Source organism: Dicentrarchus labrax, unplaced genomic scaffold (genome assembly GCF_905237075.1).
Source record: "Dicentrarchus labrax unplaced genomic scaffold, dlabrax2021, whole genome shotgun sequence".
Taxonomy (NCBI): Eukaryota; Metazoa; Chordata; class Actinopteri; family Moronidae; genus Dicentrarchus; species Dicentrarchus labrax.
Genome location: NW_026136705.1, coordinates 11,075,817 through 11,100,101, shown reverse-complemented (window position 1 = coordinate 11,100,101; position 24,285 = coordinate 11,075,817). Strand labels below are relative to the sequence as shown.

Below are 24,285 nucleotides of genomic sequence, written 5' to 3'. Positions count from 1 at the left end.
ATGTTTCATATTGGTTTCTTTCCAGCTGCCTATATGTAATCTTGCCTGGCCCATCATACCCTCTCAGTGTTTATATGCCATGTATATTGATACTGTTGTCAGCAGAATATATGTCCAAACTTGACTTCCTGCTAATAGATGACTCCCTGCAAGTGTTGTGAGACTGTTATTTTGAGGGCAATCGTCTGCTAATATTCATTTTTCCATTAGTCAAATGGTGCCAATGTTTTCTCTAAAATGTCAGCATGATAAATATGTTGGTCTCCCATGAATGATATGGGACACTACAGGAAATCCATAAATATCCAACAGGGACATGAGACTAATTGCAAAGACAAGGGCAAACAAAGAGTGCTCATTGATAAAAGCCTTTTAGAAAGCTTGCAGTGTGGTTTTGCTTTATGTTCTTCATGGTCACTATATCTCTGCTTTACAATTATAAAGCAATAAAATAACCATTATGATAATAAAGGTTACGCTATAGGAATGTGGCTTGTTTGACCATGATGACCCCCACCTGAAATCTGTGTTACAGAACGTGTCGCTCAGAACAAATTGTGTAACTTTCTCTCATTTCATGTGTAGCAAACTAGTCATAAAAGTCTCTTCTTTCGTCTTAACTCAGGAGCTTTAGATTTCTTTAGATTGTAGTTTTTACAGAGGCATAGCTTGTGGAATTTATGAAATGTTAGAAATACATAAGAATATTCAAAGAAATAAAAAAAAAAACTAAATGCTGTATGTATTGTTGATGCAAAACCCTAACCCTAACCCTTAGTGCACAATTATGCGAAAAATGTTAAGAATAAGAATTGAGCCTTTTTGCATCCAGCCTGAAGAGTTGTATTTTATTTTGCTTTGGTAAAAATTATTTTTTTTCTTTCAACAGAGTAAGTAATGCTCAGTAACATGCTCATTATTTGGGCAAAAAGAATCAGCTTTCAAAATAAAAATTCTGCAAACTTATTTAACCCTCGTGTATTTTTATAAGTTATTAAAAATCAAATCTGATTGTTTTATGACACCTATTAACTAAGACAAACTTTTCCCCCTTTGTGAACCTGGGAGCTGCTGCACGCTGGAGTGGCTTCTGCTAAGCTAATCATTAAGGATAATAAAAGGGAAGGTTATATCACCCAGAGTCACTTAAATTCAGACCAACCTTTCCATGGAGTTTGGGCCCAGAGGAGCGACAGTGGTGACACAGGGAGCAGACATGGAGGAACAGCTCAACAGACCAACATGGAGCAGGCAGATAGAGTTCACCCTGGCTGGCATCGGCTGCGCTGTGGGTCTGGGAAACGTTTGGAGGTTCCCTTATCTCTGCTACAGGAGTGGAGGAGGTGAGAAATGAAGCTGACATTTCATCCACAGAATTGAGAAATCAGACCACCCTCTGCATGTATACACATATCTCAAAACTGGGTCCAAAGGTTAACAAACTGTGCCTAGTGAGGCCTGCTTCAAACACTTTGTTCTGTAGCGATACTGATTGTGTTGAAAATTGTTCAGGTTGTTTAGACTTGACTTCAGTGTGCATTTCATGTAAGAATATGTGTTACACGGCCATACTGTACTCTGCATGTACAGTTGGAAGGAACATTGGTTTACAATAATAAAGATAAACATTTTATGGAGGATACCTCACATGCCTATTACAAATTACCTAAGATATAAGGAGGCAAAATGCAAGTGCAGGATGACTTTCACAAAAGTAAAAGATTAGGGGATACCATAAAAGTAGCACAGTGGAAATCTCCTTTGGTAGAATAATGTGGGTGACAGTTAACTTGCCATCACTTCCGGCCAGGTGCTTTTCTGGTTCCATACCTGTTCATGCTGGTGGTGTTGGGAATCCCTCTGCTCTACATGGAGCTGACTGTGGGTCAGTATACAAGAAGAGGACCTGTCCATGCCCTGGCTATCGTCTGCCCACTGTTGAAAGGTACTCTGTGGCATGAATGACATTTTACAGCCAAACACAAAAACAGACACTGACTGCAAGAAAACATTATTTTGACATTATTTTTGCCTGCCCTCAGGAGTGGGCATGGCATCGGTGGCCATCTCCTTCATCATGTGCACCTACTACAACGTCGTCATCACCTGGGCCCTCTATTACCTCTTCAGCTCTTTCCAGGCAACGCTACCGTGGCAGAACTGTAACAACACCTGGAACACACCAAACTGTACCAACCATGCCACTAACAGCAGCTACTCCTCCACAGCTAGCCAGGAGTTCTTCAAGTATGTTTCACTGTGTGGAAGCAACCAGCGCTGGTTCTCAGAATTGCAAAACCAGATAACCAGATAAGATAATGATTAGTTTATAGCAGGATTACTAATTCCCTGTGGCTCAACAAAACGCTGAGCTGCTTACACAACTGTAACTCTGGCGATTATATCAGAGGTGCAAAAAAAAACCTAATTACTTCAATACATAACATAACATTTAATTGAAATTACATCTTATCAGAGTCATGTGAGGGTTATCAGTCAAAGTCAAGGTTAGTGATAAGAGTTTGGCAAACAGACATTAAGGAAGTGTGGGAAGTGTTAAATCAGTTTTCACCTTATCATTAGTATAATGCAAAAATGATTATACCTATAAATATGTGTATCTTTCATCTGTGGCCAGCAGTATCAGAATTTATACAAGTCAAACAGATCTTGGGATTAGCTTTCCATATGCAGTGATGCCTCACATTTTCACATCGGTTTACTTATTAACTTGTGCAGTTGCAGTTGGTGGATCAATGTAGGAATGAAATGTAAGTTTTTAGAGGAAACTGTATATTTTGTGACAACCGTCTCAATTGAGAGACTGCACCCATAGTGGTGGCTCTGTTGGGCTGTAATGTTCTTTGTAAAGATATATATATTTTTTTTTATTAGATAAAGGTTCATGTCCTAATTTAGTTTTTTGATCTTCAGCAGTTGTATCAAAAAATAAATGGTCAGAGGGTCTTTGTTGTTGAGGCAACAAATGTGAAAAATTTACTACAGATGTGAGAAATACAGTCTTTCTGAATATGTGGACATGAAGTATTTATAATAATAATAATATAGTATTGATGGTCATCTCTGCACAGTGCAAACACCAGTGCTTCTATCAATGCAAAGTACAGTTAAAGTCGATGGGATTGTCATTCATTTTTAATTATTAAAATGTTGACCTGATGATGGCACTCTGAACCAGAAATGTGAACCTGCTCGTGGTGCTTGAGGTAAAGTCAGACAATCACCAAAGTCAGTAGGATTTATCCTCTGGGAACCTTGAATGTTTGTACCAAAATCTGTGCCCAAACAATCATGTACATTTGATAGGTGAAAGGTCAGGGCATCACCAGTGTCATTAGAATTAATCTTCTGTGTACCACGAATGTCTGTACATAATTTTATAGCAATCTATTTATATGTTGATATTTAATTGACATGTATTTATTCATCCTCCTGCAGTAGAGAGATTACTGACAAATTATTGCAGATGTAGATGAACACGGGATGAAGCTTGCATATGGCTGGTAAAAATGGTCAATGATAAGTGGTGGTCAGATTATGATGACGACACAGCAAACAATATGTGTTGAACTTGGAAACATTGAACGGCCCGAAATGGAACCCTTTGGGACACCACATGTTAGCATCCCACCCAGTGTCCATCTGATTGCTATGACTAATTAATTTCAGCTGGAAATAATGTTGGAACCATCTGTTTGTTAATGTCTATAGCGCGTTCAGTTTCAGGCGTAATGTTAAAATGTATGTAGAATGTAATGTTTTAGAGCATTAATTACGTTTTCCCTTTTTATCTGGCTTCTTTGAAGATATAAGATGCTGGAACAGACTAGTGGAGTAGAGGAAGCAGGAGTGGTCCGTTGGGAGCTTTTCCTTATTCTCCTTCTGGCTTGGATCCTCATTTACTTCTGCATCTTTAAGGGGGTGAAATCAACAGGCAAGGCGAGTGAAAAGAGAGAGAATTTGAGACAATCAGAGAGTCAGATAGACAGACAGTGAATGACAATCCTAGTTTCTTTACGTTTGCAGGTGGTGTACTTCACAGCCCTGTTCCCGTATATTATCCTGATTGCCCTGCTGATCAATAATGCGCAGCTTCCTGGAGCAATAGATGGAATAACCTTCTTTATTGTGCCGGAATGGGACAAGCTGCTCTCAGTGGAGGTAAGGAAGAAGAAAGAGGGGAGACAAGGAAACAGGTACTGGTTCTGTCTGACACAGGAGAACTGGTGCTGCTGTAGAGAGAGAAAAGATTAATGCTAGTATTAGTACTGGCTTGGGTATTGATTGGTACTGGCAGTGATTATTGGTGTTGGATAAACATTCTCGTGTTGCAGGTGTGGGTGAATGCTGCAGCTCAGATCTTCAACTCCATTGGGATTGGTTTTGGCTCCCTATTGGCCATGTCCAGCTACAACTCCTTCAACAACAACGTTCTGAAGTAATAAGCCAAAATCCACTCAATTTCCCTCCACAGCAGTGACAGTTATGCTCTCTGGGCAGAAAGAAAGCAATATAAAAAACCTCTTCTTTCCCCACAGGGACACCCTGACCATATCCATCATTAACTCCCTCACCAGTATCCTGGCAGGGTTTGTCATTTTCTCTGCCTTTGGCTACATGTCTCATCTGCAGGGCATTCCTGTTAGCAATCTGGCTGTAGACGGTAAGAAAACAAGTGGTCAAAATATTCAGCTCCAGCGGGACTGGTGTTACTTCTCATTTTTGTTTGGAGAGTTTCACAGTTTCTCCCATGGTACTTGAGTAACCGGGCAATTACTCTGATAATATAAAAAAAGGAAACATGTCATTGTTTGTAATTTAAAAAAAAAATAAAACCAGACCTAATGATATGATGCAGGAGAAGATAAACTGGAAAAGGTCAACTAAAATGCAACCTCTTACTCTTACAGTGTAGCCAAGCTTGTCATACTTCTGTTACAGAAGCAATTGTGACTACCTAAAGATGCACCTACATTTTTCCTCATAGTAACATAATGTGGTACACTCAAATATATTGTTTAATTCAGTGGAACTTAATTTATCTCTGTAAGGGCAATTGTAAGCAGCAGCTGGCCACCCAGATCAACAGATGCACTTGTAGAAGAAAAGAAAGAAAAATACTGTTTCCCTTTAATTCAAAAGCCTGCAGTCTAGCTATGAACTCTCCCATCTTCCCACTAATTTGAACTCACATTCCAAAGATACATTTTGATTTTAATTCATACATTCATAATTTCATTTTCCCTTCTTCGGATGGGTAATGATTTTTACTTTTTCAATCAGCAAAGCTGAACTGACATCTTTGTGTGTGTGTTTGTGTTAATAGGTCCAGGACTAGTTTATGTTGTTTACCCACAAGCCTTTGCAAACATGCCAGTGGCTCAACTCTGGGCTGTGATGTTCTTCTTCATGCTGCTGTGCCTCGGGCTGGACAGTGAGGTAGTTCATGAAAACATTACAGCTTCAGTGTGAATCCACTTCACCAATCCTACAGAGCTACTTTATGACTTCTTTGTATGTTTGTTCTTTTTGGTCAGTTTGCAATGGTTGAAGTGCTGGTGACCAGTCTCATGGATGAATTCTATCAAAATCTGATCAAATTCTTCAAGCGGAAGGAACTGTTTGTTCTTGCTGTTTGCGGTGCAGCATGCCTCCTGGGGATTCCTTGTGTCATGCAGGTAAAGACTGTAATTTGCTAGATGAATGTTAATCAAATGATGACCAAATTGTAATATTCTTCATCACATACTGTTCTAAAGAGTGTTTCTCTGTTCAGGTGGGAATCTATGTTTTCCAGCTGATGGATCATTACACTGCCATAGTGTCCATCATGTTTCTTGCATTCTTTGAGGTTATAGCCATCTGTTGGAGTTACGGTGAGAAAAACCATGTTCAGCTGTGCTAAAACCAGATCAATTTAAACAGTTGAAACTACTTTAAGTCTCACTTAAAATTACTACTAAAAGCTGCTTAATCAAGAATCTTTTTGTGTTGTTTGTGTTACTAAATTACGTACATTTTCATTGTAATCCATTCCAACTTTTTTTTTTATTAAAATGGTACAGTGGTTAGTGGCTAGTTAATGTGACAGTGCATTGTACTCCAGAAGTAGACACATCTTAACAATGTTATATAAATATAACAAGGCTATATGTATATATCTGAGTATCCAACTTTTAAAAGTCAAACAAAATATGCATGGCTGTTTACTGAAGTAGCTTTCTATGTGCAGGAGTGACTCGACTTTCAGACAACCTCGAAGAGATGACTGGAAAAAGAGCAAACATCTTCTTCAGAGTGTGCTGGTTAATAGTTGCTCCTGTGCTGATCACTGTGAGTCAAAAGGCTTTTTTCATACATGTGATTCACACTAAAGATTTTCACCCCTACAGCAAAACAGAGATCCATCTTAAAGTGCCACAACTAAGGTTGAAATGTTTCTTCTTCTTGCAGGTTATCCTGATCTTCTCCATCATCCAGTTCAAACCAGCTCGCTATGAGGACTATGTCTTCCCTCCCTGGGCTCAGGGAGTCGGCTGGGTCATTGCCATGGCCTCCATCATCTGGATTCCTTTGGGTGCTGTTCACACATTGTGGGTGCTCCCTGGCTCATTCATGCAGGTGATGTATATTCACTATTAGTTTTTGTTTTTCCCACCCATGACATTGCAGGTAGTACCCATGTGCATATGCCATGTCATTCTCATATAAAATCAAGCTGTGTATTAATATTATTGTTTTTTTAAAAACAGAAACTGAAGCTGTCCATCACACCATTCGCCCTGAATGAAATGTCAAAGATGCCGTATTATGAGAGGGGAGGGAGATATGGAGATCCAGCCATAGCTGTAATCAGTTCCAGCGTCCATCTACCTCAAAAACCTCCTATTGAGACAAACTTCTGATACCTCATAATGTTCACCAAGTGACAGACTTCTAGTAAGCTCAAATCACAATCACAAATGATTGTTTGCCATTAGTATTAAATCAACTTCAAACACAAGTATGCTACAAAAATTATTTACATGATTGTGAAAATGTGTTGCAGCATATCTGCCATGCAGATATATTAAATTGACCATTTTTGTGAGTCTATGAACTTAATTTTAGATTTTGTTGAACTTCTGCTTACAGTTTTGCTTATTTTAAAATGTGATAAGATGTTGTGGAAAGACAGTGTTTATTATTAGAGATTATTATTGTGTACATCTGTAATAATATCTGTAATAATATCCGACCAACTCTCTTGTGATAGAGCTCCAAAGGATAAAGGCGTGGCACTCAGGACTTTACACACACTTCCCCTGTGTTCATTTGTGTTTTTTTACTTTGCTAAGGCTGCCATCTTTTGGCCATGTCTACTGATGCAATTATGAGTGGTGATGTATCTGAAATCAGGTACTTAACCAATTTTTTTTTTTTTTTTACATACATGTTAGCTAAAAAATGACAAAGAAAGCCACTATTTAACAACAATACAATAATGGTTCAAGGAGCTGAACGTTTGTATTGAACATCCTTTAAAAACATAAACCACTGTGGACCATTTCATTGTGGTGGACTAATTAGGCCAAATGCAACAGGGCACTTCTGATAAGTATATGGTAGTTAACAGAGGAATACATGCATCATGCAGCTCTGTGTCATGTCATGTAAGGTGTAATAAAAACCTGTCACAAAGTCCACAGCGTGTGCCTCATTTCTGCAATGACAAAATGACTCTTAATAGTCTGTCAGGTGAACATAACACATACCACAACTTATTTCTGGGCAATTGTTTTTATTTATTCATTAAAAGGAGAAATTTCCACTGAAAGGTACACATTTTTAGGGTATACATGTGCACAGAGTTAGTTTCTTCCCCTACGTAAGTTGCCAGTGTTTCCTTCTCATAAGTCCTCATAAATGAATCCAAAGTGCAGAACAACTGAAATTACACAGGCAAAAAGGTGGATTGTAGAAACTTGTGTGCTTAATAGACAAGGGTATCTCTCTTTTATACTTTTCCTGATTCCTCATATGGGGTTGAAAACTGGGTAGATCCAAACCAGGGCAACTGAATGTGTGTGTGAAAACATATGGTGAGTAAAGGTGGCAGGACGGACTGCTGACGGTTAGTTACAGTGAGTATGACATAGTAGTGTCAACGGTTAGTGAGTATCAGACCACATCTACCAATGATCAAAAGTTAAAATATTTATAAAAAATTAAACAAAAAAAGGTCATTCTTATAAACAGCAATTACTCTTCCCATTTAATTTCAAAAAAAGATATGTCATATGAACTACAAAAACAAAACAAAAAAAACCAAAGAAACATGTGCAATCAATGGCATACTCTTCCCTCTGAAGTGATGGCTGCGCCCGCATAGCACAACAGCAACTCTCTCCTTTTGTTACTTGTTCCTACTGTAGTTTGGAGTCAGCTCAGTTGCAGACTGGGCTCAACAATTCAGTAGTATTTTTGTAGTGGTTTACAAAGTCCACGCCCTTCATTTCCTCACACAGCCTCCTTAAGGCTCCAGCCCTCTTTGACCACGTCCCTGCAGATCCAACACAGCTGTAGTTGATTTGTTTTATCCCCACCCCCTCCCCCCTTTGCCCAGCAGAGGTCGCTAAGGAGTCACCATGGCTGCTGTCTGTCTGCTCCTCCTGCAGCTTCCTGTTCCACTGCTATGACACCTGCTCTACTGGCCTCATCTGCACATCGCCAATCTGATGACACAAGTGAGGGAGATCAATACAGAAACCAACCACCATTCAGCGCTGATGCACTTAATCAAAGAAGGAGAGAGATACCTGGACATGAGGAGGGGCACTGAGGACAAATGTGACTGCACTGGCTATGTCTTCTGCTTTCAAACACTGAAAAGTGGAGATAAGAGGCATTATTGATGCAAAAGCACTCAGGTGTTTTTTCCTTTGTAAAACCCATCTGCTGAGTCAAATGTGCACTCTTACTTTCATACTCTCATACACTGCCGCTGCTTTCTCTGGATCACTGTTGTGGTGCCTGAAGGCAAACTCAGTCTCTACAATTCCAGGAGATATACACTGCAGGGGAGGAAAAGGCACACTTTTCATTTGACTCATTTTACAGGAAGGACATACTGTATTGTATCCAGTAACGTATGTGGTCCAATGTGTGAGCAATAGCACAGACCAGAGAAGAACCTGCATACTAACTTACTGTGGCTCTGATGTGGGTGTTGGCTTCCCGAAGCTCTTGCCGTATCCCCTCAGTCAAAGCAGTCACAGCGTATTTAGTGGCACAATAGAAATGCTCGTCAGCACTTGGCACCACTCTGTGCCCACCCATACTGTAACAGGTAGAAGAAGAGATGAAGATGCATGAGCTAGTAACCACATTTCCTAGCTCAACCTTGATTCAAGCCCAAATTAAAATAATATACTCTCTGAAAATCTCTGATTCAACAACCCAAAGTTCAAAAACAGGATTATAATAATTCCAAGATTACTATATCAATGCAAATGAAAGGAGTCGTTATTAAAATATAAGTTTAATATCAGTTCTTCACAGTGTTCCAGGTCCAACAGGGGCCAGATGGGTCTTACAACTGACTTTACCTAATGCCTGCTGGATTAAAATCACCTTCAACAAACAGGATAATGTATTCTCAGATTAATCCATACATTTGTTCTTAGATCTGAAGGTTGACTGTATAGCTTACCTGTTAATATTGATGATGTGGCCATCGTCCACATTCCTCTCCTTCATTGATTTGTACGCCTCACGGGTGCAGATAGACAAGGCTAAAACATTCACCTGCAGGGTAGATGAAGATGCCAACTTTTTTATATATATATATGAATTTTTTTAAATATTTTTTTATAACATTTATATATCAGTCAATTTGTTTCCATCTATCGATAGAGCCACTGTATTTAAGACAAGAAGAAACCCATACAGCGTGGAAATAAAACATTAGTAAGTTGATACAGTTTCCACAACTTAATTGTGGTTTATTGCTAAATCATATTTAATAATCTGCCATGTGATGAAACTGCTGACTGATGTTCACTGGGTCACCGTGTTGTCTATCTGAACCTGCTGTTCCTGTCCAGCTTGTGGCCTCTAAGCTGCTCCCGTAGTGACATTGATAGACGGCAGGTTAAAGCCAACGTGGTGGCAAGATAGGGGGAAGTGACCAAACAAGGTCAGCGTACAGATTAAACACAGGCTAAAAATACACTGCTGTACACATTCACGTGGGCTGCCATGACAACAGATGGACGGGCGTTACGAATGCAGGAGTCTGGAGATAGAGACTTTAGAGCAGGGGGTCTTCAGTGGTCAAGAGCTCAATGAATCAGAATGTCCTAACAAGAGAAATAGTGCTGGCTTTCATTAGTGGGCCTATGCAGTGCCAAGGCTTTTCCTCGGAGCCAATGAAGCAGCCTCTGTGAGGGGAGGGGATCTGTGTGTATGTGTGTGTGTGTGTGTGTGTGTGTGTGTGTGTGTGTGTGTGTGTGTGTGTGTGTGTGTGTGTGTCTGTCTGTGTGTACAGATCCATGTATCCAGACACTTTTGCTTTAACTCTTATTCTCTGAACAACACAAGCTCTACAAACACAAGACTGCCACTCACAATGGGCGACCATGTTAGCTCCTCCCTCTGTTTGAGTAGAGCAACCATAAAATCAATACAACATCAACGTAAGGGGTTAATTCTAACCATCCCTGTTATAAATAAAAACGAAATTCCTCTCCAGCTTGTTTCAGCCCAAGCATTTATATTTGTGTGCCTATGTTCCACCCACATCGATCATGTTCCTCCAGCCCTCTGTCTTTCCGCTGAGCAAGGGCTCGTTGTGGGCCAGTCCAGCATTGTTGATGCATACGTCCACGCCCTTGTGCAGTGTCTTGATGGCGGAAAACATGGACAGGATCTCCTCCTCGTTAGACAGGTCACACTTGTAAGGGATCAGTGTGCCACTGTAGCCTGCACTCTGGCATTCTGCTGCCAGCTTCTGAAAAACACAAATCAGACCCAATGTGACGACATTTATATTTGTTAACTGATAATAAACACAAAAGTTCGAACACTATAAGTTGCCATGTAAGTGGCCATAAATTGATTATCAGGTCTGACACACTGTTAGGTAAGAGCTAGAAATGATTAACCCGCAGCAGCACCATAATTAAGATAGCGTTCTGTGATAAACACCCTACCAACTCAGACACAGAGAAAGACGCGAGAACGTACAACCATAAAATCAACAGCACATCAGTTGAGGGCCAGAGGTAACCTGACAGCACCAGTTTAGCCAAAACCACTCCAGTCTGAGTATGTTTGTTTCCTGATAACAAAAAGCATATTCATTCAAATTCTACTGCATTCCAAATCATGACGCTGGATAAGACAAAGTGAGCTTTGCACTGATGGGATGCCTCTTCTTTGGGGTTACAGCTGTGCTGAGCCTGCTGCGGGCTGAGCAGGCTGCACTCCAACCAGGTCAGCTGGCTGTCCACCACTGTGGGGTTTGATACAAACTGACACAGATCCCCCTGCCAGGCACAGCTGCACCAGTCACCTGATGTCTCGCTCTAGGTGCCAGTCAGACTAGAGGGGGCGTGGGTGGTGGCAGACAGAGATGATGCACAGCACTGTGTAACGCTCACTAAAACTGACCCTCTAAACTTTTAACACCTTACAAAAGCTACAGTGATTTGTGTTGGCATATTTTGGTGTGTTGGTCTTATTCCATACATGAACATGAAGTTGCATTCAGATATTTCCAGCGCAGCAACAGTGGAGCCCGATAGTGTATTTTCTTTTCAGTGATCTAAACCAGTAGCTCCCAACCATTTTGTCTGCTTTTCCATTAGCTTACTAGTTACTGTAAATGTACTCAAGATCAGACAAATTGGTAATCCTGTTTAGTGGTTTATTGTCCTCCTTAACACAAATTTGTAGACATATTTTTTTAATAAAATCACTAATTTTTTGTAGTTGAGTTTAATTGAGTTAATTAGTTAAGCTTCCCACATAACGTTACTGCAGAAGTAACCTTTGTGGTAAAAGTACTCCCAGTTTGGAGTCACTGATCTTGACAATCAACAATAAATGTTGGTTTTGACCTCAGTCGCACATAAGGAAACAGCAAGGGCTCATTTTCAGAATAATCACTTTGTACTATTGTCCAACTATGCAAGATAAAATCCATCAAAGCACTGGCAGAGATACCAACTTCTCCACATGTAATGATAACAGACCAGAATTCAGAGCAGCCACGTGAGACGTTGAGGGTGTGACCATGAGTATAAAAACTAATACTCAATAATGCTAGCTAAATATAAAAAAGGTCAGGATTGATTTGTATGTATGCATATCTGTGACTGAAAGCATCACCACATGTGGAACATCACAATGAACTAGATAAAACCTGGCATGCAATTCACATCAAAACTGATGACCTGGGCATTTTCCAAATTCCTTCTGTACATGGATCTTAAGATGCTTCTCTTGCTTTAAAGGCAGAGTGGAGCACATTGTAAAGATATAGCAAGTACATATTATTCATAGCTCAGAATGTACTACTACAACTAATCCCAGAGAAGAGGCAACGTGATGTGAAGCTTCATGGGTACCTGAAATGTCATGAAAAAGCTTATAGTCAGAATATAAATGAAGAAAGCAGCAGCAGTAAGTTGGTAACTACCGTATGTAGTAGTGTGGCTCAATGTGACTATGTTGTGGGATTTTCTGTTAAATGCCTGACACCTGGACAGGAGTACTACAGTACATCTGCTGATTGTGGCAGCCACTGCAGCCGCTCCTTCAGGGAGAAGGAAACTAAGTATACTTGTGAAGACTACTTTTTATAATCAGTATGAAATTGGATTTAGGGATCATTTAGGCTTTTTCTAACAAAACACCCAATGGAGTAAATGCACCATATCTCATACTTGGAGTGTGGAGATTCCCCTGCTCTTCCTCTAAGCTGTTTAATTCAGATTATCCAGAGAAGGCATCACCCGAATAAAGCTGTCAAAACGCTAAAAAACTGTTTCATCTATAAACTGCAACAAAGTTTTTTGTCCGTGCTGTAGACAGGTGAACCAATATACTTTTACCTTAAATGTGAAGCTAAACCAAAGACCTTAGCGTCGCCTGAATCCTTGAAAGGACAGGCTCTCAGACAAGAAGGAGCGGGCAGACAGACTAGTGGAAAGGCTCTTCTTTATTCAGAAAGGAGGTTAACGTAAAGGGAAAGCCAGGCCAGTCTTTTGTCAGACGGGGAGAATTAGTTGAGTTACTGAGGTTTAAGTGGGAGCAGCAGAGCGAACAAGCTGTGATCCTAGTCCAACTACAGGAAGTCTCAGGCTGTGAATCTCTGTGTGTGTGTGTGTGTGTGTGTGAGTTGTGGCACCAGCTGTACTGCTACGGCCAGTACCAGCCCTCATACTGGCCACGCCTACAGCAATGGCACTACAGCACGCTGTCCCACAGATAAGGCCTGAAAATGCAGCAGCAGCAGCAGCATAGTTGGCAAATGCACTCTTACACACGATTCATTCATCACAGTCCAAACTGAAACTGGATACCTGCAGGTTAAGCATGTATGGCAGACGATAGGGATGAAAAATGAGAGTGAAAAAAGCCCCAAACATAGCTCAGTGACAGACTCACACAGCAGTGCTGTTAAATGAGCCTTGGGTAAACAATATGTAAGGGTAAGTATGTTTGAACACTGGATGCACCGGAGTCAATCAAATCAATCAGTTATGTTGTTACAACATGTAATAAAGCCTTTACATGTTACAGTAATGGGTGCACATATACCCACGCAGTGCTCTCAGACACATGTGTACATCTACATAGTCACATTCATGGCCTGTAAGCCCTGCAGGGGGCTGTTATATAAGGTCTACAATGCAAGGGACATCATTGTCCCACACCATGTTCATCAATCATTCACCCACTCACGTGGGACTGGTGTAAATGAACCAGCAGAGCAACCTGCTAGAGAAGGGGAAAGAGATAAAAATAAAGATGCCAAAGCGCTGAAGGCAGACAAGCTTTAAGTGGTGAGCCAGATCAATAGCACAAGGAAATAGCAAAAGCACAGCAGCCATGAGCAGAGAGAGCTGGGAAATTAGATTTGTCTCAGGTTGACTCAGGAGGTCTCCCAGACAAAAGAGGGATTGTGTTATAGGCCACTGTGCCTCCTCTTATTCTATGAAAAGACTGGTAGATGGTTAAATAAAATCCAAAGATGTAATGCACACGTAATTCAGCCAGTAACTCCCCCCCTCTTAATCCTTCCTGTCCTGTCTCTTAAGCACCTATGACACACAAAACAATTTTGCCTGTCATGGTGCATTTTCATCCTCATTACTGAGGCTGTTGTCCAGTGATCACAAAAAGTGTGCAGAAGGAGGGAGGAAGAGAGGAAGGGTTGGCAGCCAGAAAGTGAAACAGAAGGAGAGGGAGGGAGAGAGAGAGGGGGGGGAGAGACAAAACCTGAAGCCTACTGCATTAAAGCTGATCAAAATGCATTGAGATGTCAGTGTGTTTTACTGTATAAGACGGCGAGAGAACAGCAGCTCTGGACGGGTCTTCAGGGGAAAATCCACCTAATAGGTGAATACACACACGACTAATGTAGGGCTAAGTTTAATCACTAATATGTAAGCAACACTTGCCCCTAAAGCATTGAACCAGAAAGCCAAAACAGACACTAGGAGATGTCACTGGTATAGGAATACTCTATAATAAATAAAATAACAGAGTGAAAGTCTACTGATTACTGATTTCTTTACTGGAAACAAACAAGAAGGTCTCTGAGTAACACATCCAGTTGTGACAGTTTATTCTGCTACTCATTATCCAACTAAACCATTAGTATTAGTAGACATACAGTAAAAATAGACTCTTTCAAGTTTAGGCTGCATGCACGCTCCTGAGAGCTGGGTCAAAGGTGACAGCGGGCTAATAGGATTGCAGCAGGGTAGAAGGGATGGTTGTGCAATTATCTCTTCTTCACACACTGAAAGACCGCCACCAAAGGGTCTAAAGGTTGAATCGGGCGGTTTTACTGCACTGCCTTCGGGATTGTCTCATCAAGACAAGGAGATAAGAGAAATATTTACACTCTTTGTTAGTAACTACACTCATTGACAGACTTAGGCTTTTCTGGGGAGTTCCAATCAAGACTAACCGGGGGCAATTAAGGAAGCCTTTAGCAGCACTTAGAAATAATGTTACAAGTATTAACCCTACATGTAAATAACTTTAAAAAGGTCCAGTGTGTAACCTTAGAATGAGCCTTTTTATCTACAGGGTCGCCTTCGATGGAGTCCACCATGTTTCTACAGTACCCCAGAATGGACAAACCCAACACTGGCTCTAAATAAGGGCGTTTGCTTTTGGTTCCAACATAGTTTCTCCTTCATGCTTGGAAGGAAAGGGTTGCGATCTGCAACTACACCGCTAGATGCCACTAAATCCTACACACTGGTCCTTTAAATCCAAACACGGTGCCTGTTGATGAGTAAATAAATTAAAAAAATTGTCCGTAATTACCAGTGCATGACAACTGATGTTTGGCATGCATGTCTGGCACAGATGAAAAAGGCTTTTATAACCCTGACAGACTAAAGGCAGAGCAGGGAGCCAGGTGTTGTGTAACAGACTGGTGCAACCAGTGTGGTGGCATTTTATTTCCCCGAACAAAGTGATAAAAAGGACGAGGCAGCAGCAGATCTTTATTCTAAATGAGAAAAGAAACAAGGATGACATTTCTGTTGGCAATACTTCAATACTAAATTAACTACAGCGTGCTTTTCGTCATATATTCACATGGGCATCATATGATAAAAACTTGTTTGTAGTTGAAACATGCTGAGGGGTGAAGCTTCTTTCTAGTGAACCAGCATGCATCACGTGCCTCCTGCATCTCATGTGATGGTTATTCCTGCACCTGATGCCGGCCATCGGTGCAACAACTCACCACAGGCCTCAGGGTAGCCCTGATGTCTGCTATGAGCCACATCATTATGCATGCTAAGTTTATGATAACTTGAGCCCAGAGCAGACAACAAAAAACAGACACAGGAGAGTCTCTTGGCGACAGTGTTGATCTTACACGTCCAAAATGAAATCCTTTCAAACTGGGCCAGACTGAGCTGGGTCTATTCAGCATAGAGCTCAGAGTAGCCATAAAATGTTTCCAATATCAAACAAACACCCAGCAACAAATCCAATTTGGCCACTGTCGAAGCAAAAACAATCTAATTTGCGTTCTTTCTCGTCATTGCCCTCACCATTTTTGGAAATGCTGAACTTGGTGAACTCAAGTTGTCTCTGTGTTTGTGTTGTAGATTAATAAAATCCTTTCAGCGCAAAGTGCTCCTTTCGCACCGCACTCTCTGCTACAAATGTACATTCAATTACAAGTGCTGGCCTGCTCCTGCACTTGCACTTAGCGTTTACATGACGTCTTCCTCCCTTGCACATCAGGCCTCCTCATAAAAAGACACACACAATCTCACAGACTGAACATGCAGAGAAGAGCTTTCCAGCAAGTCTTCAACAGGACAGGACAGGAAGCGCCCCACCTATCATAGCAGGAGGCCCAGGGAGTGAATGTCAATGCCAGTAAACCTTACACCTTTAAGATGATAAGCACAGAGAGGACAGCACAGTGGTGGTGCAGGGAGAATAGTTCACTGGGGTCGTTGAGCTGTCTAGACCAATCAGACATCAGTGATTCCACACAATAAGTAACTAAAAACACTCCTGATAACAACTTTAAATAATTCATAAAGAGTGCTGAGAAGAAATGTAACTGATTTAAGTGTCTTCCTTAATTAATGTACAGTAACACTGAGTATATATTAAAGTACTGCAGCAATATTGTAAAGAAAAAAAAAGAAAAAATCTCTTTTCTAATGAACTACAGAAAAAGCAGTGGGAATATCTTTTATTTTGGTAGAGACTACTGTCAGACTAAATTAATGAAACTACGATCTTAAGATCTGATTCATTCTTTATCCATAAATCTCCTACCTACAGTATTATTAGTACTGGCTATTTCTACTCTGTGTTAAAGGGTAACTTCAGTATTTCTTATCCTGGACCCCACTTTCCTATGTTTTTGGGTCAAAATGAGTAATGGCAACAACAATTTTTGAAATTGGACCAGTATTGAGCAGGAGCATTGCAGCCAGCAGTCATGAAACTGGCTACACCGTTTACGGGCAATTGCGCACCATCAAAGTACGTCCACTAAAAGTTCTTGTTTTTGTCACTGATAGGCTCAGATTGTTATTTATAAATGTCTGGCAACCTTATGCAAACAATAGAGACAGACCTTTTTGTGAAAGAGTAAGATACTTTTTGTTTAACCAGAAACAGCAGTGATATCTCCAACCAGACTCCATTGATCAAAACAGTCAATTCACCATACAACATTGTTAACACTGAACTTGACAAAAACAAGATAAAACTCACCAAAACCTTGTTAAGTCACCGAGTTAAATATGAAAAACAATTGTCAATTGTGAATTAAGGGTTAACAATGAGGTAAAATTACTGTTTCGATCGATGGAGTCTGGTTGCTTTGAACAGAGAGACCTCACTGCTGTTTCTGGTTGAACAAAAAACATCTTACTCTTTCATAAAAAAAGGTCTATCTCTGTAGGGTCCTTTCCATAATGTTTTCAGATACTTATAATATAAATTTCAGCCTATCAGTAGCAAAAACAAGCACTTTTAATGGACGTACATGCACAATTGCCCACATTGTAGGCAGTTTTGCCAGCTGCTTGCAGCAGCACGCTCGCTCAACACTGGACCAATTTCAAAAATTGTTATTGTCCCCATTAGTCATGGAAAAATAGGTTCCAGGATGAAAGAAACCAAAGTTACCCTTTAAAGTAGACGAAGACAATTTTCTCCAGCTGAAAATCCTTGCACACTGCATAAAAGCCTGTCTGGAAAAGGTGAAGAGGAGTTTTGGAACAAATTTCAAGCTGAAAATTAGGTTAGCAGTGAGTGTACACAGGGGACCATTACAGAGATGAAATAGACCGATTTCTTATCAGCATCAACTACCTATATTTTATAAATCTGTGTCTGCAAACCCATATGTCATCGATATCCTCGAAACAATCTGGACAGCTGCTTTGGGAGGATTCATATATGCGAAAACACTGTTATTAGTGTTGGTGAGAATGTAGCTTCTCTTGGGGGCAGAATGGAAACATGATGGATTATTAGTTAGCTTTAGCTCTTTGTCAGCTCACAGCTCAAGTGGAAAATGTGTAGTCAGTGGAAAAGCTTTCTGCATGGGTAAGACAAAAGCCTGTGAGCCGAAGAAGCCGAAGAAGCCATGCGCTAACTCGATGAGCTCAGTAGAAAATTGACAGAGGAAATCAAATAGCAACTGTGCAGGTGAAGACGGCAGCGGCTGTGATTTCTCTCACAGCCAATGACAAGTGACACAGCAAAAAGCACAATGCATTAAACATAATGATGGGGCTATTCATAGATAGTGTATTTAATGTAGGTAAGTTAAAATGGGTTTGGGAAATGTTTCAGCAACATTTTGCACATCAAACATACCACTAAAACTGCAAAACACAAAGAGAAAGACAGAAAACTGCATCAAGAATAATCAGGACACAGACGAAAAGAGAGAAACACAAAGTGAGACAGAGGGTGTGAGACAAAGAGAGTAAAGCTGTCTGACCTGACCCACTTCAAATCCTTTCTGGAGTGAAATCTATTCACTGCGAAATAACAGGACGGGCTGTCCAGACACAACCTACAGGAGGTGGTTGCGGGAGCTTCAGATTTGCAGACAGAGAGACACTGATTGACTTTTATTGTGTCAGCTCAGCTTTTGAAGCACGACTGAGCTCCTTTTACCTACTTCAGAACGGGAACCAAATGGAAGCTGGCCAGCCAAGGTCTTAAATTAACCTGCTGGCTCACCTGCCAAGGGCTTCAAGTTTTAATTTAGAATTTACTCACTCAAATAAAAAGACGCTTTAATAGGCTAATTATAAACAGTGTAGAGGCTACTGCTTTGTGCAGAGCTGCATTAAATAGAAGCCAATCAGGAAATGGTTGATATAAGCACACTGGAGAAAAGTGTGTGGGTCAGCTTTGACAAAGTCTTAAAACAAGTAAAGACCAGAAACTCAATCTAAGCAAGGTATTCAAAGTCAACACTGATAATCAGCCGACTTTCACTCACACTTTATTATCTCACACTGTTTTTTCTTTATTGCTAAGAACAATAATTTGACATAGATTATCTTATTGGAATATATTTTATGCAGAATCTCTTGCTAACACAGGCTATCTGTATGTCAACCACAGACCTGTAAAGCACTAAAGAATTATGTTGGCTAAATTTATCTGATCTAAAATTGCAGCAGCCAGAGCTTTGAATTTTGACACATAGCCTCAAAGCACCCAGGAAATGTCAGCTTCACTTACTTACAATGCAAATAGATTATTTATTATCAAGAAGCAGATGTTCCTTCTGCATTTAGCCGTGGTTAAAACAAATATGACTACTCGCAGCAAGGATAGAAAAGCAATTCTGCAATGTAAAAGGGACATTTTAAATAATGCCTGTTTAAAACACTGAATGAAGAGACCTGCTATATATAGATTGTACATACACCACCATTGACCAGTGAAAGGACACAGCTCAGATTGTGGCCCTTCCGTCTGGGTCTTTCTTTTATTTCTGATGAGTTATTTTACACAAACTCGAGGAACTAGAATTTGATGTTTCTTGTGGGCCTGCATACAGTAGGACAGGAACTATACTTTCCAGGAATCATTCGATGTATTCATAAAGATTGATTATGTGACAGACCCCACCCAATCCCATCCCAACCTCTGCCTCTCCTCCCCCAGAGCAACAGCAGCACAGACACTAATCTCCTCTACACCAGCCCTGACCTGCAGATAGTGCAAAAACATAAAAATACAATGTAAGCTTATCGTATATTTACGATAAGCTTACATGGCACACGCTAAATAACACCCATATTAGCAACCAGGTTATGGAAGATTCAGGTAGCAAATAGTTTTAGCAAATAAATATAAAATCACTTTTATCTGAATTCACATAGCCTTATGGAATTTCCCTGACAAATGAAATGAAGTGGTAATATTAGTCTTTTTAATGAAGGATTATTTGAGTTGTGGCGATCAGCAACTGAAGTTCATACTCCCATAACTGTGTATTTACTATCACATTGTGCTATGTAAGCAGATATAACCCAACATATGGGCTATGTGGGCCAGAGAGCTTTAGACTAGGAGTAAATAGGTGTCCTCGTCTTCCTCAGTGTCAGATGTGAGCTCAGAATTAAAGTCCTTCTCATATGGCAGCAATCTCACAAACATGCATTTAGCTTTATTTACTTCCCTGAGAGCATCCTTCATCTGTTGGTGATTTCACCACAGAAATCAAACTCTACAGTGTTTGGTTATATTGAAAATGTGCGTCGATTTTGGCTCTCAATGGCACACTTTTGGAGTGCACTGTCCTGCGCACAGGGGCCACTTCTAAACCTTTTATAACCTCAAAGAATACATTGTGTGCACTGTGAAGAGATTTTTCTTCCAGCGAAATAAAAGCTTCTGCCACTGGTCTTAAAGGGTTTCACAAGAGTTAATGAGAAGCTGTCTTGCTGCTACTTGGACGCGGCCATGTCGCCTCCATTCCTGCACAGAGCCCATGGTGACCACACGTCTCCCTTCAGCTCGCTGCTCCCCCACTGCCTACTCTATAGTCTCACAGACAACAAAACAATACTGCAGCCACAACACTCCACTCCGCTTTCTCCATATTTGGTTTACACAGAAAACCAGACACCTATAACATGTGAATACATTTCTCCCTTTAATAATTACTTTATCTGGCCTACTATGAGTGGGAATATTGCTGTTGGGAAATACAGACCATAAAAGCTTTATTTCCCCAAGTAAAGAAATAAATACCAAAAAGGGAAGTCAAGAACAATTGCTTAGTGATGGACACTTGCATCCCCCACTAGCAGCATGCCAGGTTTGGCACAACTACAGCAAGAACCCAGTTTACAGAGAGAGTACAATACTGGCTTTGTCTCTCAACTCACACAGACAACTCTCTAAGGTCTTGTACAAGTGATGAAATCTGTCACAGAATGGGAGAAATGGAAACCTGTCACTCCGTACAACCTTATATCTATCTCTCATTCTGCCAAATATGTAGTTGGATCCAAGCTTTGGTTTGCAACTAAATCAATAATTAAGAATATTTAAGATTATTCTGGCTGTAGTCACTTCTTTAATGCTGCAGATTGTGTAAAAGTACTAGAAAGATTTCCAACATTGTGACCTTGAGACCAGAGGCTGAAACACGCCGCTGCAGTTAACTATTGACAGGAGGGGCCATGTGACTAGAGTATGAATGGAGGGAAGCTATCTGTTGCACAAGTCACACTCACTGTATGCATGTATGGACATGGGTGTGTGTGTGTGTGTGTAGTAAAGGTGGGGGAAATGCTTGCAAGCAAAAAAACAACACGTAACTGAAATATGTATCTTTTTTTTTTAATGACTAGAAAGAAAACTGAACTAAACTTTGAACTGACTTACACGCCTGCTTGTAAATCATCATCCGCAGAGTTCCTCAAACTGACGTTGCTCTAATACTCCAGTAACTATATTATTGTAAACTGTAAACAGTGCAGCAGCGGATATACCCCTGTAGAATAGCCACATGACGCACTATAGAGCCGTTTGGTGAGAGGATGTCAATGCAAGATGAGGAACTAATCTAACTAAACACCATCCCATGCTAGTGTCTTTTGTAAACAGCTTGACACTGGGATATGGCAGGTCATCAAGTTTGATGTGACCCAGTATTGCATGGATGACCCCTAGATGAGAAATGCAGGTTAAACCAGAAGTTCTTAACATCAGCTGTGAACCATGGGAGGATGTACCTTGTTCATCTCTTCCACCAGCCACTCTCCCAACATGGGGAAAGAGTTACAGTTCACTTCAAGTGTTTTTTTAAAAGTTGGCCTTCAGCAGCCCAGAACTGGAAGCTAGGACAAGTGTGGGGTGAGGAGAGTGAGGCTTAATTATTGGCTGGACAAGATAGTAAGGTGCAGTCCCTTATGGCTTATGGTTAGACAAGAGCTAGTGAGGAGGGGCCACAGACACCTGCCCTAGAGGAGGAGGCGTCTGCCTTTCAGTCGATACTCCACCGAAATCTTTGTGTCAGAATGTGTGTCACAGCAGTTGATTTGCAACCACTGCATTTACCTCACATATTCGCTTTGAGATTTATTTATTTTTTTAATTACAGTAATAAATTCACAGGTTCAATATGTGGAGGACAAATTTCACATGCAGTTCAAACATAATCACCACTGCCACTAATTACTTTCCTAGTCACGATGAGAGCAGGACTTAAATAATGATTGGACTCTTTTATTAGTAGGTGTAATTTAAGCTCTCTGTTATACAGCTAATTGAGCATTGACCTAAAAAATGTGACGTGTATCGGATCCTGTTTGTCCAAAACCACATCGTAACGCATGCTCCTGTGCAAAGTACAGGTGGGAAAAAATAAATAAAGGGGGCATATCACTGTAAATGTTTTTAAACTTTACATAGCTTGGGATGCTGTAAATTAATTAAGAGTACACAACACTTTGTTTAAAGTGTCCGACAGGATTGGGGACACCCAGACACTTCTGGAGGACCCACGGGCATCCACTGATACCTCTTTGGAAACTGTGGTAAAGTAACTTGACTCTACCTGAGCAGACCGTTCATTACTGTAACACTGGCAGCAGATGAAGGATGAGAGGCTGACACACTAGTAATTGTCACACACACACAAGGGTCAGTTGTTAGCAGGTACATCCGTTGCTGAGGTGTCATCAAACTGACTGCTGGTCTGCCTCTGCCGGCCCTGACCTCTGACCTCAATGGAGAAGGCCAGCAAAAAGAAAGTGAAGTTTACAGCAAGGATGAATATTAATAGAGATTACAACAGATTATGGGTGAGGTGGGATACGTAGAGTGATGCTGGTTTAGGAGCATCACATTTGCCAAATTTGGTGGGTGGTACTATGAGCCATCAAATACTGTCTCAGTGTGGAGCAGAAGACCTGGGGACCATAATACCCCTGTAGTGTTCATATGGGAGCTTGGGAAGAAAAGCTAGTCGGGATTTAACTACAGTTTACACCTACTAATGCTGCCACTGTTCCTACATCTATTTTGGATTTAATATTAAAATATGTTATTCTTGTAATACTATTAGGATTAATGGAGGTACCTTTACTACTATATAAAGATAGTTACCTGTTACCTGTCAATGTACACAAACACAGCTGAAGCGGCTGCGTTACAGTTCACAGAGTCCATACAGCTTTAACATTGAGGCTAAAGCTTTCTAGCTGAAGTTGTAAAGCTAATGTTAGCTAGCAGTTAACGTTAGTTAGCTACTTTGTTGTTGCTCTAGAGCTAGCTTCTCCCGAGACTTCTGTCACAGCTGTTATTGACATTACATAGAATTGCCCACCTCTATTTTTTCGACACTCCTGGCACAGCCGACAACCCTCATGCCTTGCTGGACCAGTGCCCGGGCTACAGCCGCTCCAATGCCCACCGAGGCTCCGGTCACCAGGGCCACTCTGCCTTTCCACCGCTCCATCTCCCCCGTACTGTCTACACCGGTACTGTACACGAAACAACAGCTCCTGAGCCGTACCTCTGTCTGCTTACTTCAAGCTGTCACAGTCCCGGCTATTAGCACTGTGTACGATATGTTCAAATAGAGGGATGCAGCAGCCTCCTGTCTCAATCTGTGCAGCATCCAGGACAGCGGCGGGCAGTGTGCCTAAACCCGGATCCATGCGCTCCTCTGGATGAAATATGAAGAGCTCTGGCGTGTGTAAATGTTTGGTTCACATCACCTCCCACTTTCTTTTTGAGCCCTGGGGCCTGGAGTGCTGTCAGTGTGTGGTTATCTACCGCCGCCTACTGGAGGAAACGAAAACAACACGAGTGCTTTACATGTTGCCTTCAGGTGCTCCCCGTAATAAGAAGCTTTAGTTGGGTGAGTGAGTGAACTAATTTAGCTAGTCGTCGAGTTATTTTTAGAAATAAGGCCTTACTGAGATATTCGGTACCCCAGTGTGCTACAATACAATTGTCAGAACAGAAAACAAAGGATTAAAGCACCAACATACTCTTATTTTCTACATT

General features: G+C 40.9%; 2 protein-coding genes across 2 annotated transcripts; one reads left to right on the top strand and one right to left on the bottom strand.

Annotated features, from left to right (window-relative positions):
* The first annotated feature begins 1,052 nt into the window (after positions 1-1,052).
* si:ch211-283g2.1 (sodium- and chloride-dependent GABA transporter ine) lies at positions 1,053-7,704 on the top strand. The gene is made up of 13 exons (XM_051399913.1): positions 1,053-1,343; positions 1,811-1,945; positions 2,043-2,247; positions 3,828-3,960; positions 4,048-4,182; positions 4,356-4,459; positions 4,560-4,684; positions 5,348-5,460; positions 5,559-5,699; positions 5,798-5,897; positions 6,254-6,354; positions 6,475-6,642; positions 6,774-7,704. Exons 1-13 carry the CDS (start codon positions 1,169-1,171, stop codon positions 6,924-6,926), a joined length of 1,788 nt encoding a protein of 595 aa, XP_051255873.1. The 5' UTR covers positions 1,053-1,168; the 3' UTR covers positions 6,927-7,704.
* Positions 7,705-7,781: 77 nt separating this feature from the next.
* dhrs11a (dehydrogenase/reductase 11a) lies at positions 7,782-23,998 on the bottom strand. Its single transcript, XM_051399916.1, has 7 exons — positions 23,600-23,998; positions 10,802-11,011; positions 9,713-9,807; positions 9,211-9,340; positions 8,982-9,074; positions 8,820-8,885; positions 7,782-8,735 (listed from the first exon to the last, which is right to left on the bottom strand). Exons 1-7 carry the CDS (start codon positions 23,729-23,731, stop codon positions 8,694-8,696), a joined length of 768 nt encoding a protein of 255 aa, XP_051255876.1. The 5' UTR covers positions 23,732-23,998; the 3' UTR covers positions 7,782-8,693.
* Between the last annotated feature and the right edge of the window lie 287 nt (positions 23,999-24,285).

Excerpts from the sequence above, each read along its gene's own strand:
- si:ch211-283g2.1 (XM_051399913.1), top strand. The coding sequence starts at position 1,169 with ATGGAGTTTGGGCCCAGAGGAGCGACAGTGGTGACACAGGGAGCAGAC. Across the intron at positions 5,700-5,797 it reads GGATTCCTTGTGTCATGCAG|GTGGGAATCTATGTTTTCCA; the intron begins GTAAAGACTGTA and ends TTCTCTGTTCAG. Across the intron at positions 6,643-6,773 it reads TCCCTGGCTCATTCATGCAG|AAACTGAAGCTGTCCATCAC; the intron begins GTGATGTATATT and ends TTTTAAAAACAG.
- dhrs11a (XM_051399916.1), bottom strand. The coding sequence starts at position 23,731 with ATGGAGCGGTGGAAAGGCAGAGTGGCCCTGGTGACCGGAGCCTCGGTG. Across the intron at positions 9,808-10,801 it reads GCTGGAGGAACATGATCGAT|GTGAATGTTTTAGCCTTGTC; the intron begins GTGGGTGGAACA and ends TCTACCCTGCAG. Across the intron at positions 8,736-8,819 it reads GTGCCCCTCCTCATGTCCAG|ATTGGCGATGTGCAGATGAG; the intron begins GTATCTCTCTCC and ends TTGTGTCATCAG.